Below are 19,403 nucleotides of genomic sequence, written 5' to 3'. Positions count from 1 at the left end.
GTTTCTTCCTGTCAAGTCTTACCCTTACTCTGCAGTATCTACGAGATGTCACTGTTCCATTCTTTAATGGGTCTTCCTCTTCTGTTCTTCCCTATTGGTTTGGCGTACCACACTTTTTTTACTTGTCTATTATTGTCCATCTGGCTTAGATGTCTGCCAATTTTTTCTCTTTGATTGACTCGAGTATCGGTTTGATTTTGAGTCTTTCTCTTATTTCTTCATTTCTGATTCTATCAGTTCTTTTTACTCCTATCGTTCTTCTGAGGTATTTCATCTCTGCTGCCTGAATTCTGCTCTGATGTCTTTTGTTTAATATCCAATTTTCTGCTCCATAAAATTAATCTATTATTTATTATTTATCTTATTCTCTTATTCTCTTTATTATTAATCTATTATATTATTAATTAATCTATAAACAACTATAAAGTTTCAAAAATAAACTTGCATTTGTTATGCAGTTTTATTTTGTTAATAAACTGCATGCGAATATTTTTTGTTTAAATATTGCCTGTAAGCTTGTGTGTTTGGTTGTATAGTAATTTCCAGTTGGTCAAAATTTAACACACAGAGCAAAAAATTACTAAATGTAATAGGCAATTGAGAATAAGAGGGAGATCTAGAACATGGTTTCTTGGTAACATTGATGAAGACATGAGAAATATGGAAATACAAGCTTGGTAGTGAAAGGCTGTGAATAGGAACAACTGGAGAAAAATTCTTGAGGAAGTTAAGGTCCAGGCAGGGTTGTAAAGCCAGAATGATGATGATAAAATCTGTGACAAATTTTTTCAGTATCTCTGTAACTTTTATGACTGTAAAGTCCATAAAATATCAATAACGAAGAGCTGAATAATATGCTTTAAGAACTAAAATTAAAATAAGATACAAGTTAAATATAGCATCTTTTCAACATCATCAATGTGTTCAAAAAAACGGTACACATAATTCAAAACACTTTTTTTGTATTATCTCCTTTTTATCTATATTTACATCAATCTATGGACTGTCCAAGTTGCTCACCACAATTTTGCATATACATATATTTTTTTGATAGTTGACACTACGAGACTATTTTGGTACTTAACAGAAATTTTACTAATGCATTATAAATTCTCTCATTTCCATTAGCTAAGAGACTAAGGATATTAAATGGGGCCTGTACATTAGATCATGTAATTGTTGAATAAATTGATCTGTTTCATCCTTATATTTTTGGCATTGGGGGGTGATTCTATGATATAGTATTTTTCATATAAAAATGCGTGCACTTCATTCAAGATTTACGACGTCAGAAACCCACAGAGTTGCCAAAACATCAGAATAGTTAGTTACTGAGGAATTTTTAAAATGTCAACTATTTGTCAAACTATTATATAACAGTAAATAATACACTTAGTTTTAAGACTACTGCAACACACTAAAATACATAAGAAAACATTTTAATACAAAATTGTATATTCTAAATTTTAAACTTACCTCTATTTAGAGCATTAATAGTAAAAACGTCCCGCCATTATTTCTTGTTCAAAATAATCTATCTTATATGAAAGCTTATCAGCTTTCTACAGACTATTTAGTTGTTTTGGCATAGCACAATCACAATACACAACAATAATTAGTTTTTAAAGCTATTAATCTAAATTTAATATGTATTTATAAATACAATTTATTAATATATAATATATTATGATCAAATTGTGTAAGAAATCAAAACATAAACAACATTCTTACTCTAAAAAAGCGGCAACACTTTAAACAATTTTGCCACACGTTGAACTGTCAAAAAATTTGAAGTATTCCCATATCAGTTGTGTACAATTGTCTAATATATTTAATTAAAATTATTGTTTTGTGGAATATTAGACTTGAAGAGTTATTTCATAAAATTTATATTATTAATAATAACAAATGCTTTTGGTTATTTAATCAATATAATTCTAAAATTCCCAATATAATAATGATTACATTTATCTGATTATTATACCATGTTGACGCCTATGAAAGATCGAGCAGTTCCGTATGGGTTTCGTATTATTACCTGTGTTAGGAAAATTTGAACTCGATCAACTGAATCAACCTTTGAAAAGGTTGAAGTTCTGGAAATTTTAAATATAAGTGACGTCACTTTATATAAATTGTGACGTGCACGGATACAGCAGTGACATATACCGCTCTGATGAGACCTAAAAAGGTCGAAATACGTATAAGCCCTGTATCGAAACAAAAATCTAATACCATCATTATGTTTTATTTCTTTACTCTGTTTGGAGTACCAGAAACTGAATTCACAACGAATTTTGACCATGATGAAAAGCAGGTGGAATGCATATTTTAGATTCCTTTGCCGAGTAATTCATCAAACTGTTTGCTTTGCAAGTTGTAGAAGGCACAGTGGTAAACATTTGAATTCAGTTTCGCCAGGTAGGAAATCGTATGATTTCTTTTGTTGTTATTAGATGACTTTGTTACGTCTGTAAATAGTTATTTCGATAATTATTGGCCTACGAAGGGATATATTTTGTTTCGATTCAGAGCAGTGGCTTATACCGCTCTGATGAAATATGTATAAGCGGCTTGCCGCTGCCCTGTATCGAAACAAAAATCTAATACCGTCATTATGTTAAAAGAGATTAATTTACATGGCATACCTTGATTTGTAGAGAACAAGTTCTCAAATCGAAGTTTTTATTGAAAAAAGTAGAATAATAATGGTGTTCCTTAGACATTTTTGATGTGAAACTTTGACCATAGTAAGGTTTTAGATATTTCTAATTAGATTAAAATGAGATAATAAAGAAATTAATGCTAGCTATATTTATTTACAAAAATAACAAAACATAGAACAAAAAGAGCTTTAAGATATAGAGGAATATAAGACACAACAATATTTTTCTAATATTTGAATGTTGTAGTTAGTATAAATTAAATATATAAACGATGGTAAAATGCAAAATCAAGTAAAAATAGAGGTAGATCATCAAATGTAGGTAATGTTGATATTGTGCGACTAAGAACACTTATTAGGGGTTAGAATCTCTAAATATTGTATACAGTTTTGTCTTATATTCTAAAATGAATATCAAACTTTTCTTTAGTTTTGAAGACAATTTTAGAACATGCATTTTTCAATGTTGCTTAAATATACGAATATATGAATTATAAGTAAGGGAACCATTTGATTTTTGTATAGTTGTTATGAATAATTAATTTCTAGAACATGTGATTACATTACAAGATTTTAAGTTTTACAGTTTTCAACATTTTCTATTAGCGATTTCGTTAAACCTATACGGAGATTTTAATAAATTTTTTCAAGGAACACTTCCCTTAAATAGCATTGTGAGTTGTAGTAGAAATTGATTACAAACAACTAAAATAGAAGTTCTCAGGTAACAACAAATTGCAAAATCACAAAATAAATCAAAATTGAATGAAACTCAAAATTATTGAAGCAGTAGCAAATAATCCGCCAAAACACATCTACTTTTTAACAGTTCTGTGGGCGCTCCATTTAAACTTCATTGACTGAGCACCTTAGGCTTTTACACTGCAATTGGTATTGCATTACATAAATATATTTTTATAGAAAAAACATACCATTATATTCCAAATACAAAATTAATTGTGTAGGTATATTCTTATCACTTTCACAAATCTAATGTTTTTAATGTAATTTATAGTTTGCCGATATTCTTCTCTTCACATTATTTTTTGGTTCTTTAGTTAAATGACATCATTTAGTTGCACTCATTCATGTGAGTAAAAGGTAACAAGAGAAAACATTATGAAATTGAACACTCAATACTTAAAAAAAACGTGGCCCGTTTTGACCAAGAAAGGAATCAAGCGGAAATAAATCAACTGAAATTGGAGTTTGCACAAAGCAGGAAAAGAAGAAGAGGAAGACCCAGAACAAGATTCCTAGATAACATAGATCAAGATATGAGAAATATGGAAATACGTGCTTGGCGGAGGAAGGCGATGGATAGGGACCACTGGAGAAAAATTCTTGGGGAGGCTAGGACCCACACAGGGTTGTAAAGCCAAAATGATGATGATGAGGACAAAGCAGGAAAATTAAAGAAAATAATAGTGCTGAATGATAGTATCTAGTCATCTTGTATGCACTGACTTCTGTTTATGATTGTGAATAAGGTAAACAACTTCCAAAGCTGTTCATTTTTACACCGAACATATTTTGTATCTGTGACAAACAATTTGTACACGATTTCTTGTAGTCTACAAAAATACTCTTTTTAGTATCATTGTAGTCCACATTAACTACTAATTTATGAGCCTCTTGATCTAAATCATTTGTGGTATACATAATCGTCAAGAAAAACACGGCTGTATGATTTTTGGGCGCAGTAGATACAACAAAAGATTTTTTATAAGTTTGGGCTTGGGGAAAAATTGTTTACTATTATTTGTACATAGTAAATGGTTCAGGCATTGCTTGCCACAATAAAGTTCATTATATACAATGTGTTAGCGTCACAAAAGCATACATCTTTATTCCATATTTTTCAGGCTTATTAGTGCTGCTATCAGTCTGCACAAAACTGCAGCGTTCTTAAAATTTTAGAGACAAACTCACTGATGATGTTGTCAGCGAGGAAGCTGTTGATACATTTTTCATAAATCTTAAGCAGAAGCAAGATTATCAATTTTTTTCTCTCATTCCGCGTGTCCAAGTTGTCAAATCTAAGAAATCGGAGTAAGAAACTGAAATGATTTTACCTCGCAAAATAATCATTCTTGTTTCATTTGAATCCCACAGTTGATAGTAATATTTGTAGATGTGTAACCATCATAATTTATATCCATTAGATATAATGAATCTAAAAGAGAATTTATATTTTAATTTGTGGCGCCTGCAATCACGTTGTATATTAAGTCTTAATTCATTTATTACCTTGGATGTTGGTTAGTATTTTCCACAATATTGTCAAGCATCCCATCGAAAATAAATGTTTTTTTCCCATGTTTTTAACACTTTTTTTGGGACCCGGACTTCAGGTATTTATAAATATTTATTGGTTCTTCATATGTTCTCCTGTTGATTGTTTGTGGTTTCATTTTTCGATTCTATTTTCTTTCTTCTCCGATTTACTGAACTTTGTGATTTCTTTTTCTGATAATTCTCCTCATACTTTTTCTTCGTCTTTAGGATGTATAATGACATCGGGCATGTAGAACGACTTTTCTCCATGTTCTCGTTTAACTAAGTACACAAAAATGTGTCATCTGTTTGGAGACAACACTGTGTAGAATTAAAAATATAAGGATTTAAAAGACGTAATAAAAGTGGATATGACAACTTACATTAATATTTAAAGTATTCGTGTATCAAACGAAAAGGAAGATTCACTTACACCACAAGGTGTGTAGCGACAAACACATCGAAAACAGAATACTTACTTTACGAACAATGATTGCGGTTAAACTGTTGTAAGCATGAATTATAAAAATTTACCAAGTTTTGCGACGTAATATGAATACCAAAAACGTATTTACATGAAACAATTTTTTTCGCATTCTGTGTTACTAACGGAAAACTAATTTTTGCTGCTTAATACCGCGGATGGACCAACTGAAGTGTTAAAGGCAATCTCATGTTTATCGTCATCGTCGCCGTTCAATACCTTCGGATTATGGATTACAATCTCATGTTAACAGAGATAATTTAAGAGTTATAGAACCAACACGAAGAAAAATTACCTAACGCAAAAAATTATAACCTGAATGCATCTGTGATAACAGAAGTCCTACAGACGTCCTGAAACTGTTTTCTTGTACAGGTTTAAGTTAAATATCTTATTTATATGGTATTGAATCACAATTGATTGCAATAAAAAATACATTTTACGTTTATTTTTGATGTTTCGATTTCCACTCCGGAAATTGATTTAAAAAAAATTGTTTTAAAAAATAAGTTATTTCAACCTATAGATGTTTATTAATTGGTGTTTTGTTTTACCAATTTGACAGGTAACGTACTCGGCCTCGATCTTGTTGGCAAATAGCCATAATTTGAGTTGAAAAATTCTGAGGTATGCTCTCGAGTTGATATCAAATTTTGATTTTTTTGTATGTTTATACATTACGTGTTACTTAAAAATTTATTCAGTGTGTCTGGTTCACGACGCCAAATGGAGAACACATCACCTACATATCTACAAATTTATAAAAAATTGTCAAAACACATACAATTTGTCAGAGTATACAACAATTGACGAAATGCTCCATCCCTTCAGAGGTACAATATATAGTAGCCGGATACAATATATACAAACCTGCTACCTAAGTACGGGATAAAAATGTATGCGTAATGTGATGATTGAACATTTTATACAGCCTATTTAAAGATATATTGCGGTAAGCAGCCATATGGACGTATTAAATTAGGCCGTTGACGTTGTAAAACGTCTAATAGAGTCCATAGAAATAACGGGAAGAAATAATAACAACCGATATTTTTTATACCACCATTCCGTTAACTATATATTTGTTGGAGAAGAAAGTTACTTTGTTTGGGACGCTAAAGGAAAATAAGAGAGAAATTCCTCAAGAATTTCTTCCACATAAATCAAGAGCAGTTTAATCTAGCATATTTCGATTTCAAAAAGATAATATATATGGACATCCGGTTACGGTAAGTTAAATTATGTCGATCTTATTTATTTTATTGTACATATATCTAGGCGATCGATTTTATTTAAAAAACATATTTTCGCAATACTGTTTGTTGATTTTCTAAATATATGGTTCTAGTTTTTCATAATTTCGTCGTAAACGTCACTGGGACGGTAGGCGTACTATGGACAATATGTATTAGCCTATAGTTTTATACGATAATTTTAGTTTCAGAGGAATAACTTTTCAAGAAGCGTTAGATATCGCCTACGAATCTGGCAACGAAGTCACTGATATATACATACAGCCACCTGACTGTCAGGATCTGACCGATGAGGATTCAGGGGATGAAGATGAGGGTGGAACTGTTGAAAATTTGAGTAGTCGTCAACTGTTAGCTCCAGCTGAAGTTGTATTTTCAAATGGTACGAGAGTGGAGGACACATCTGAAGATTTAGCAAATGAGCAATTACCTACTGTGGTACAAAGTGACGCTAAAGCAAATTCAGGACTGACGATAGTAACTAAATCAGAGAAAAGTGAATTCATTGAGGCGGATCTTGTTTATCCTAATTATCCCTTTCCAACACCGAATTACTCGTCATATCAAAGTTTGAGTTCTACTCCTTACTACCTTTTATGTGTTTCGTAAAAGTAAGTCAGTCATATTATTATCGTCTGAGCACAACGAAAGTAAAGTTGACATAGATACTAAGAAACCACAGTGGATTTTAGATTACAACAAAACAAAAGAAGGCGTTGGTACTGTGGATAAATTATGTTCTTAATACAGTGTTTCACTAATTACAAAAGATGGCCGTGTGTTGTATTCTATAATTTAATGAATATTGGCGGCATAAATACTTTCGTTCTACATTCTGCTGCAAATTCTGGAAAATCACTCAAAAGAAGATATTTTCTCAAAAACCTCATACACGTTCATACACGATCACAAATAAGAACACTTCCACGTAATATAACCGAGTTACTGTTCAGGATGTTTCCGAAGCAACCAGTTCCTCATCAAAAAGACGAAAATTCTGCTAAACGTGGTAGATGCTGCAATTGTTACAGTGAAAAAAATTAAGTCGTATACGTCTATGACATGTACAAAATGTAGTGCAGTCACTTATAAACGAAATTCTAAATCTAATATTGTATGTACAAATTGTACCTAATGATCAAATAAATTATTTTTAAGTTTTTTTTGTACAATTTATTAAAATTAGTTAAATTAATAAAGTTTTTTAATTTTTTGACAAAATAAATAACGATACAGTTAATCAATAATTAAAAAAGTGTCGAAAATAATAAGGAACTACATGGCAGCAAATTGATGCCGAGCGTCTGATGTACTTATTTAAGGCGCGCTCGGACGAAGGTTAAAGAAAACAGGGGATTTACTGAAAGTGTAAATGGGATTAAGTGACACAATGCTGCCACAAAGCGTCAATTGATAAAGTTCTACAGGTTAACATGTAAGTTAACATAATTTCTTTATTTATTAATTTTTTGTGAAAAGGATTTCTAGATTGAAAATCAAAAAGTAAAAACAAATGTAAACTGTAATTCTCATTGCAATCAATTATAGTTTAACTTCGTATAAAATCTTACATACTAAAACGCTAAGCCCTTTTCTTGTCCACCACTTTACTCAAAAACCATATTAGATAATTAAAATATTTTTTCGGAATATTATTAGTATTACGTATGAGATTGTCAAGATATACTTTTGGTACAAAAATTCACTTCCGGTTTTGAGATGACCGGAAGTTAAAATTTACTTTAAGTTTTAGACCCCACAATGCATATATGGATCGAAAGGTCTCGTCGAGACGAATCTAAATATGTACTTCCGGTTGCGATCCGACACCGGAAGTGACCCGAAACGCGCATAAAACGTCAAGATAGAGCAAATCTGACACCGGATTCGTGATCAGCATGCAAAATTAACTGCTAAATGATATCCATGTCGACATTTGATGAACTAAAAATTGCATTCCGGTTTTGAGGTCGACTTCCATAATCACTTTTTTTTACTTGCATTATTATTGATGAATGTTATGTATATTCTTGCTTATATTGTTTGTATTAATCTCTTAATTTTTCTCGCAAAATAAAAATTTCATTTAAAAAACTCGATGTCGAGTTGCTCCGCTAGTTGCTAATACTTGACTTAACATGGCACAAGAAAACAGTTTCAGAACCTATTTATAGGTAGGTCTGTTTTGATTTTGAAATTAGTAGGATATCGTAATGTTGTTGTTATCCAGCTAGATCCATTTTTGACAGTTTTATGAAATATTTCAATAAAACACCAATATTAGAAAATATGTACCTATTGAGTAAAAAAAAATAAATAAATCCACTAAAATTATTAAAATATTTAAAACAATAAATTTTGAAATAAAAGACATTCTGTAGAAATATCACGGCACTACGAAATCAAATAGATTAACTTTTTGTGGTAGTAACTGTAAAACTTATAATTTTTTACAGTACAAAATAAGTGTTAAATCTCTTCTAACATTTCATAATAAAAGAATTCTGACAAGGGGCCAAATAGATATACAGCAGGTGTTTCTTCTGGATTTCCTAAGAATTCTGCGTATAATTCTTGGTATCGTGATAATGTTATACCACCCCGCCTTCTATCGTCATCCTAAAAAACAATTAAACTTATTAGAAACAGTTTGTTTAAATTTTAATGTATTAATCGTAAATATACTAAAGATACTTAAATTCTAGTAAAAATTGTCGAAGAAATACCATTAAGTTTCGAACATAATAGATTACATTCTAACGAGATGTGGTTAGTGAAAACACTCAGTTGGAGCATACTCAGTGTAAACGTATTTCTTTGGATACATATACAACAATTAGGAATATCTTTAAAGTATTTAAAATAGCCATCTTCCCTTTATTGATATATTATCAATGTATCATTCACATGTTCTTCTATCTTAAATCGTTAGTTACAGCATAATATACATATTATAACATGTTTTAAAATAAAACGAGCAGTCCTAATTTATTTAAAATTATTTATTTTTAAGCTTACAGCACGATATTATCTTATTAACTAAATTCTAATAACATATACAGTTGATTCCATTTTGACAGAATAATCGACAATGATAACCGGTATTCAGAAGATGATTTGTTTTTTCAACAAGAGGGCAAATCGCTGCATTATTGCATAAATATAAGGCGATACCGTAATGAAGGCCAGGAAGATTCCGCATTTAACTCGCCTGGACTTTTTATATGAGGTTATTTTCCTATAGTCAGAGCTAATAACCCCTGAAATGTTCTTTAAAATGTTCGTTGTAATTTCGAACAGCGACTTTATAATTGTATGGCAGTTGGTGGATATTATTTTGAAAATTTAATCAAGGAACAATGAATTATAAATTTATTAATTTAAAATTTAGTTTATTTTATTTTCGTCACAAAATTTGTTTTAATATAGTTTTTGATGGTAAAAATATAAATTAAGACTAACAGAATATATAAGTAACGTTCAGTTTTTAAAAGGTGTAAAATTTTAAATAATCTAATACTTTTTCACACGAATATATTTTCACACTGAATCCTCCAGCGAAATACATGTCTAATGATGTGCCTCCTACACATGGTATACATATTCTCCATTTAAAATTAAAAGTTTGGGGTACCGTAAGGGAGGGGGTTGAAAAATGACAGATATCTATATCGTTGAAACTTGTCCCCTTTGAATTAAACAACTACCTGTTTTAGAATTTTCACAAAATTCAATGAATATTGCCAAATATCAGAATTTTACCATTATAAATGAATGGGAATTCATTTTTTCGTTAAAAACTTTAAATTTGCATGATTTCTTACGTTATTTATATGATCTAAGATCTATTTACCTGTAAGTATCATCGGGAGAACAAGATTGCAATAATACATAATAACAGTACCTACTGAATAACTAAACAACAAGAAGATAGTGTTCAATATAACATATTTGGAGTAAATGGACAATTATGGTTGTTTCAAAGTAATTAACAAAAATCTAACTAAATTAAAAATTAATATTAATTTAAAAAATAGAATATTTCGCTTAGAATTTCAAGTCTGGAATATATGTTTATAAATATTCATTGTTGTGTAGTTTTAGCAGAAATAAAAAAAGTTCAGCTAGTAATTATAAGCAACAAGGGAGAGTTGCCAAACAAATATTTAACTGAGTATAAAGTATTTATTTATAGAAAGCAATCTTTCATTATAGAATATGTATAACGACTACATACATTTAATAGCAGAGTTACATTGGCGATTTTTACAGTATATCGGTGATATTTATGAGACTCTTTTGCATTTTTTACTTTCTAGAAAACAACGACTTTATTTTCTTTGTAGTTTAGATTCTTAATGTTAAAGTAAAATTTAAATTAACAAGTATCATATCATAACTACCGTGTTTATTTATAAGACCTGTAGTAAATAGACTAGTAGACCTATTGCTAGACTAAGCTATCTAGCTAGACCTAACGAGTCCCATTAGAGCGAGGAATATGGAGGATCTGATAGATCTTTCTTGAAATGGTTTCATTCGCGTAACCATAATTGGTCTCTTGGTCTAAGGAAAGTCATCAAAGTTACAGATAACTTTATATATGGTTCCTTTAGGACATAAATACATAGTGTGTCAAAAGGCACATAATCTAAAAGATACAGGTCCGATATCGTCGAAGCATCAGATGCACAGTGTAAATTGCTAGTATTCCGTAAATAAAAGAACTTTTTTCACTTTTAAATAAATTTCAAGAATTCTATCGGATTAAATAAATGCTCCGATCTTAGAATAATGACTCTAAAGAGTCATTATTCCCTAAAAAAAGCTCTCCTTAGCATTATACAAACATGAGTGTACAAAAAGATGGATGAAAACATAAGTGACACAAAATTTGGGTTTCAAAATAGGTTCTAAAGGTTCAAACACAGAGAATAGAGCCCGAGAGGCCCTATTCTCCATACAAGTCCTTATTCATCGAGCATGTGACATAAATACAGACGTCTTCGCGTGCTTCATCGACTTTGAAAAAGCCTTCGATAGAGTCAAGTATAGCAAACTCATCTCAATCTTACAAGAGTCGGGAATAGACGACAGAGACGCAGAGATGATATCAAAGCTATACTAGCTAGCGTTCAACATAAAGAGAGTACGTCAGAGATGTACTATCGTCCCTACTATTTAAGTTGTACTCAAAACACCTATTTAAAGAGCAATATACAATAGAGAAGACGGAATTGCAATAAATGGAGTGATGGTGAATAACTTGACTTACGCGGATAACATTTTCCTTATAGCGGATAGTGCAGATGGGCTTCAGAGAATTATAAGCGACCGCATGCTATGAATATGGTTTGAATATAAAATATAAAAAACACAAATACTAGCTATCAGTAAGAACGATGTCACGATGACACCTCTAATAAGATGTGTAAGGTGCTCTGTAATCTCTTCCTCAATATTCATACCCGAATAACGATTCTTAGATGCTGTGCACTTTTGACTTTGGTTTACGGAGTAGAAGCATGGAATCTACAAACACCTCACGTAAACACATAAATGCATTTAAAATGTCTAATTTCGATGCTATCTCTGATCATCCGTTCTGATTTTCCAGGGTGCCCAAGGTAACCGTTCCTCTTGTATTCAGTCAAAAGAGTATCTATATTACTTTTTGTTATTTGGATATGTAAATGCAGTAAGTTTCTGTAGACAAAGTTTTAAGTTCATTTTTCTTATCATGGTCCCAGACCACAAAAGTGACATCCGCAGAATGTGACCTGCCCAAGGGATGTTTAACTGTTAATTATAGGGCCTTTTGTTCGAATTTTCCTATGAAAAAGTTTGCAATATTTTGGTTAAAGGGACCATTCTCATTACAACCCGATTGTTTGATCGTTAAATATGTTGTAGTAAGGGAGGGACGAAAAAAGTCTGGGAACTGCTGACTATTGATCTCTAGTACCTCACCATCCCAAGTCATAGTAAAAGTGAAATCACGTCAAAATTAAACTAGTATACTAGTCGGTCTCAGTGTGATAGTTTTTATTTTCTCGATGAGTTTATGAAATCTCTATTAGAACCAACAGGCTGTGATAACAATAGATGGAAATACCACGGATGCGCAACAGATAAGTAGAGGTGTGAGACAAGGCTGTGTACTTTCACCATTACTATTTAATATATACTCCGAAGAGTTATTTCCACAAGCACTTAAAAACTGTATAGAAGGAATCAAGATAAATGCTGAGAATATAAATAACATTCGTTATGCCAACGATACCTCATTATCGCTGAAAATGAGGAAGACCTGCAGACGCTACTAAACACAATTTGTGATACTGCGAAACGGTTTGGTTTAACGATAAACTTAAAGAAAACAAAAACCATGGTTATCTGTAAGAGGGGTAAAGTCATAACAAGGATCCAGATAAAAAAGAAAATATTAAACGTGGACAAAATGAAGTACTTAGGAGTCTGAATTACTGAAGATATAAATCCAAAATCAGAAATTCGATCAAGAATAGAGCAATCAAGAACAGACTTTTTGACTATTAGGAACTTTCTGAGTAATCAAAGAGTCAATCTGGAAATCCGATATCGGATGGTAAAATTTTATATCCAGTCGATTCTTCTTTATGGTGCCGAAGCTTGGACTGTTAATATTGACTTAATGGGAAAGCTGAAAGCCTTTGAGATGTGGATTTTTAGAAGAATTTTGAAAATACCATACACCAATCAAATTACGAACGACATTGTTTTGAACAGAATGGGAAGAGACAGAGAACTTTTGACCACCATTAAAAGGAGAAAGACAGCATATTTGGGACTCATACTTAGAAATGAGAAATACGAGTTGTTGCAGCTGATTATGAAGGGTAAAATCAAAGGAAAATGGTAGACGACAAATATCCTGTCTGAAAAACATTCGTGACTGGACCAGGTTGAACACACGGACACTTTTAAGAAAAGCAGCAGATAGAGACGAATTTGCAATGGTTATAGCCAACTTTCATTAGTAAAGTCGGCATTAGAAGAAGAAGAGTGTATAGAAACCCTGGCGTAAGTTTTAGACTAACCAATGGATGGTTTAAGTAACACCATTACTTAAACTATTTATCGTTATTTCATAGTTATTTTGTGAAATCGAATGTAGTAGAATCGACTCCGAAAATAATATACATTACAATACACCGGCCGCGAAAGCCGTTTTATCCTTGATAAAACATACACGTATATATTTTAATTGGTTAGACTAAAATTTGTATAATAGTCTGATTTCAGTCAAATTCTCGTTATTTTTTCGTATATTGCTTTTTTAATATATGTACGCATTTATTGGGAATGAAAAGTTCTGTATACAACCTAATTTAAGGGCATTGTGGGTGTCAATATATCAACAAATGAAAACATAGTTTAAAATACATTTAAAATTTAAAATTCATTTCAATTTAAAAAAATTCATTAGTGTTCCTGGACTATATCTCTTATAAGAAAATGAATTACTCACCGTTGTGTTGTTACATGTCTAATTGATCGTCGTTTAACTTTTATGTTTTGCCAATTAATATTTTTGGGTACTTACATGTCCACGTATATTGGCATATTAATTATATTTTTTAGGAGCTAGATAAATATTTTGTGCAGTCCGATATAAATTAGGATCTAAAATATGGGGTTTTCATGCTTAGGTAACAGGCTACAGATAAATGATTTTATCTGTTGAATTTGTAAGTTATAATAATACTCGTATGTAAGTTTCATTATTATTTTAGATTTGATTAGTTGGGTTTGTGTAATTGCAAATAGACAACAATTTGAAGGTTATAATAACAGATTCATTGAATAACTCAAAAGATAAATCATATTTAAGAACTTTAACCTTGGAAGTTATTGCATTGCTCAAAATTGAAATAATTGGCGTCATTTACTTATTGGTTCAGTGTTAGTGCCAATTTTCATAGAATAAATGCTAGATCGTATAAATATAATAACGACGACAATGAAAGATCGTTGTTTAGCCATTATTCTCTTTGCCTTTATGACTACACACGGTTGGCTTTTACCATATATGGGATCATGCTGTCATTTTATTTAATGGAAGCCGTTAGTACTATATCGGTCATACTGCAGCCAATTGGCTTATTGTACATATTCTATTAACTATTAAACAAGTACTTGGGACTTCGGCAGATCTGCTATATATAAGCACTCCGTTAACATCCGATGAACCTTTTATTTAGCCCTAATTCTTGACAAAAGAGCCTTGAGGCTCTTTTGTCAAGGCGACATCCAACCCTCTCTTAGCAACAGTAGTTATGCGGACTTACCATGCTAAAAGTTAGCACGTAGAACCCTGATTAGGTAGACATTAAGACTAATTTGGAACATATATAAAATAGAATCTGCGACATCGTCGCCTCTATATTTTAATTTACTGATTCAGTAGTCACTCATTCCTGAGTCCTCTTCTGGTCGTTTGCCGTTAGCCTTCCAGATTTTGCCAGCTCTCTGTGGGATCGCTTAGACTTCCAGATTAAGCAATTCAGTAGTTGCACTACAAATCTCATTATATGATAAGTCAGTTATGTATGTGTATTTTGTCTACGTGTGCATGCGTTTTTGTGTGAATGTATGCTATGTTCAATTAAGATATTTACAGTTAATGATATAGTTGCAGCCCCTATTTCATGTTCTCAGATGATCTGCGGATGTTTATTTGCTTATTCACACCTGTCGTAAGTTACATATACTTAAAGGACTTTCCGTATTAGCCATTGGTAGTGTAGTTTGGTACACCACAGAATGGCTCTTGTCCGATAAAAGAAGTACTTGCTCCTTCTTTAGCAATCATATCATAATAATTCCTTTATGCCCTACCGTCCATAGCAAAAAGATTTTGTTATGCCCTGCCAGTAGCTTAAGGAGGTTGTGATATAATCACTGTAGAAAGTGGTAATACTCTTTTGTTTCTCTTTGGCCTAAAATATTTCACCAGTAAACTGTACTAAGTATCTTTTTTGTTTTAGATATCGTCCGTGATGGGGACTTAAGTAATACTGCAATTGTGGTCCGATAAAAGAATTTCTAGCTTCTTCATTAGAAAGATTATGAGCAATATTGTCACCAGCAATTCTTTTATGCTCTGACACATATAGAAAACTTACTGTGTTATACTTTGCTATATGCTTAAGCGACTGTACAGTTAGGTACCAATGGAAAAATACCAATAAAGAAATAAGAATTTCTAGAGGAATCGCAGACCAAAAACATGGATTCAACCAAAAAAATTTACATCAAGAATAAACGAGGACATAATTATAAATGGAAAAAAACTTTTTAAAGCTATTATTTTTATCATCTATTAAAGATTATTATAAAGGTCATCATAACCTTGTCCAAGCCTGTCCAATCTCGTATGCTCTTAACCCGGGAACACCGCTTGCGTCTACTTTCGATCATAATCTTTATTTTGAGGTGATGAAAGTAATATGTATTATGTTCTATTAAAAGACCAATTACATATTTAGTGTTTCGCTTTTTAATGATTTCAATCAGCTCATATTCTCTACTTATTCAAGGTAAAACTGTGGTAAGTTGGGTAGTCCAAGGACTTTCCAACATTCGTAGATATACCCACATTTCAAATACCTCGAGTTTTTTCAGGCTGCTAATTTTTAGTGTTCTTGGCGAGCTTAACTTCCCAGAGGAAACTTTTGATGAAACTGTTGATGGGTCATGTCATTAGTTTTATTGCATATTAGGGAAACTGGGGCAGCGAAAGGTCTATCAGGAAGCGTAAAACAATACTGTTCAGTCCATTCAGTCAAAAACTTCCTATTTTCAGTATCAACTTTACGCTTTTTACGATCCATATCGATAAAAAATAAAAATCATAGGGATCGACAATAAAATTACAACTTAACCAAGTGAATAACACAAAAGAAACGGCGATAGGCACTCACTTGCTCTCAAACTAAGCGGCGGCGTTGTTGCCAACTCTACGGGGCAATCAAACGTAGGAACGGGCTTTTAAAAACTATATTTAAAATTTATGTAATTGAAATATTCAAATATTTTTGGCGGTCCAGTTTTCGACCTTGCGCGGTCTGGAGTTGGACCGCGGTCGTTCAGTTGCCGACCGTTGACCTATAGAGTCGTTATAGAATCTAGCATAACACTAATATTATTATAATGGCTAGGATCATCGTTTCCAGAATGGTAAAAAGTTTAATTGTTTACTTGGACTTCAGCTGTTTGGCCATTTGGCTTCACTTATATCCATGATTTAGGACCATTAAAAAATGAAGACACCAGGCACCAGATGCAAACCTATATAGAAAAAGAATTAAAAAATACACACAAAGCTAATGAACCAGATAACGAAATGGCAAAACTACAACAAATTAACCAGAAAATCCTAAATAAATATCTTCGCCCAACAACGGTTAAAAAGAGAGAGTGGATTACTGATAAAATCCTAACTATGATGGAGAATAGAAGAAGAGCTAAAAACAGAGACATGTGGGAGTATAAACGAATTGACAAAGAAATAAGAAAAACATAAACCAAAAACAAATGGTTGGAAGATCAATGCAGAGAAATAGAATCATTGGAAAGTAGACACGACTCGTTTAATCTCCACAAGAAGGTAAAAGAGGCAGCAGAAATGTACAAACCCAAGAGATCAGGACATATGACTAATGATCATGACGACCCGGTTATAGACATTGAACAAACAAAGAATATATGGAAGAGATACGTTAAGAAGACATTCGATGACGACAGAGATAACAACCAGATAATTATGAAATACGACACAGGACCACTAATCACTCAAGACGAAGTCATAGCCGCAATTAAAGAAACCAAAGCAGGTGAAGCACCAGGGCCCGACAACTTTCATTCAGAATTTCTAAAAATCATGGGAGACGAAGGAGTAAAATGGCTTACGACAACGTTCAATAAAATCTATGACTCGGGAAAAATCCCAGAGAGCTGGTTAAAAACTACATTTATTGCTATACCTAAAAAACCTAATGCAAAAAAATGCGAAGAGCATCGTATTATCAGTCTAATGAGCCACATTCTTAAGACCTTCTTAAAGATAATACACAGAAGAATTTATCATAAATGCCAGTCACAGATCTTACGAACGCAGTTTGGATTCAAGGATGCGTTAGGTACAAGAGAAGCCTTGTTCGCGGTTAAGATATTATTTCAAAGGTGCAGAGACGTCAACTGCGATATTTATGAATGCTTTATCGACTACCAGAAAACTTTCGGCAGAATCAAGCACGATAAGCTCATGGATATACTAAAGACAACCGATCTGGATAACAACGACCTTCGAGTAATCAAGAACATATACTACAACCAATCAGCAACCATTCGGGTGAAAGATCAACTAACAGAAGAAGTTGCAATAAAGAGAGGAGTACGACAGGGCTGCAAACTCTCTCCCCTATTATTTAACGTCTATTCGGAACACGTCATGAGCCGGGCCTTAGAGCATATCGAAGAGGGTATTCTCATAAATGGTGAGCGCCTGAATAACATCAGATATGCAGACGACACCATCCTCTTTGTAGACAGTTTAGAACTGATACTACTATGTAGGAATCACCATAAACGACCAATGGGACCATTCAGTTGAAATAAAACGAAGAATTGAAAAAGACAGGTCAGCATTTGTCAGAATGAGCAAGATATTTAAGAGCCACGACCTACCCTTAAAAACAAAAATCCGTTTATTGAGATGCTACGTGTTTACAGTGCTGCTCTATGGGGTTGAATCATGGACACTAACCGAGGCATCCATGGGATGTTTGTATTTTGAGAACGATTTCCGAAGTGGAAATTGAAACGTCAATAAATGTATTTTAACCTTTAATTGTGGCTTATTCCCATTTAAATATTAATTAATCCATGGGAAAACACGAGGCGTTTGAGATGTGGTGTTATAGACGGATACTGAGGATCTCCTGGGTGGACCGAATAACAAACATTGAGGTTCTACGTCGGATGGATAAAACATGTGAAATTATATCCACAGTGAAACAGCGCAAGCTAAAATATCTTTTACATATAATGCGGAACGATCATAGATATAACCTGCTGCAACTTACATTACAGCGAATGGTCTCGGAAAGAGGGAACCAGGAAGAAGAAGAATATATTGGCTCCAGAACTTACGAAAATTATTTTCCTTGACCACTTCAGGACTATTTCGAGCTGCGGTCAATAAAGTTACAATTGCCATGCTAGTAGCCAACATCGTAACGGATAGGCACCACAAGAAGAAGATATCCAAGATAATTATTTCCAGCCTAAACATTTCTTCGTTTATATTATATGACCTTTCCAGCATGTACATGCTTTTAACATTACATGTTCCAATTTTCATTGGCTGTAAAAAATTACAGTATTTAAGGTCTGCCACGAACTAGGGGCCCTTTCTATTATATATAAAATGGCCATAATGACCCTATGGTATAAAACTCGAAGTATTTACGTACACGAGATCACATATATTTATAAATAAAAAACTAAAGTTCAATTTTCAAATATAGAAAGAGAAAGGCATTTAAAATATTTTACGAACTTCTAGTAAATATATTGAAAAGATATATTGTGCCAAGTATATGTTATAAGTGAAGTGAAATAGCCTTAAAGTGAATTTATATAATTTTCTGAATTCTGAAAAAATATATTTTTAAAGCAG

The 19,403-nt window shown here is 32.3% G+C and overlaps 1 protein-coding gene across 2 annotated transcripts in view; it reads right to left on the bottom strand.

Annotated features, from left to right (window-relative positions):
- Positions 1–8,807: 8,807 nt before the first annotated feature.
- Positions 8,808–19,403, bottom strand: part of Scp1 (Sarcoplasmic calcium-binding protein 1) — a 34,418-nt gene continuing 23,822 nt past the window's right edge. For both annotated transcript variants that reach the window (XM_072524822.1, XM_072524823.1), the window contains exon 4: positions 8,808–9,298. In XM_072524822.1, the coding sequence (XP_072380923.1) occupies positions 9,149–9,298 (150 nt within the window). In that variant the 3' untranslated portion in view covers positions 8,808–9,148. The remainder of the gene's footprint in view (positions 9,299–19,403) is intronic.

This window comes from Diabrotica undecimpunctata, chromosome 3, assembly GCF_040954645.1.
Source record: "Diabrotica undecimpunctata isolate CICGRU chromosome 3, icDiaUnde3, whole genome shotgun sequence".
In the NCBI taxonomy this organism is placed as follows: Eukaryota; Metazoa; Arthropoda; class Insecta; order Coleoptera; family Chrysomelidae; genus Diabrotica; species Diabrotica undecimpunctata.
Note: the sequence above shows the minus strand (reverse complement) of the source record. Positions and strands in the feature narration are given on the sequence as shown.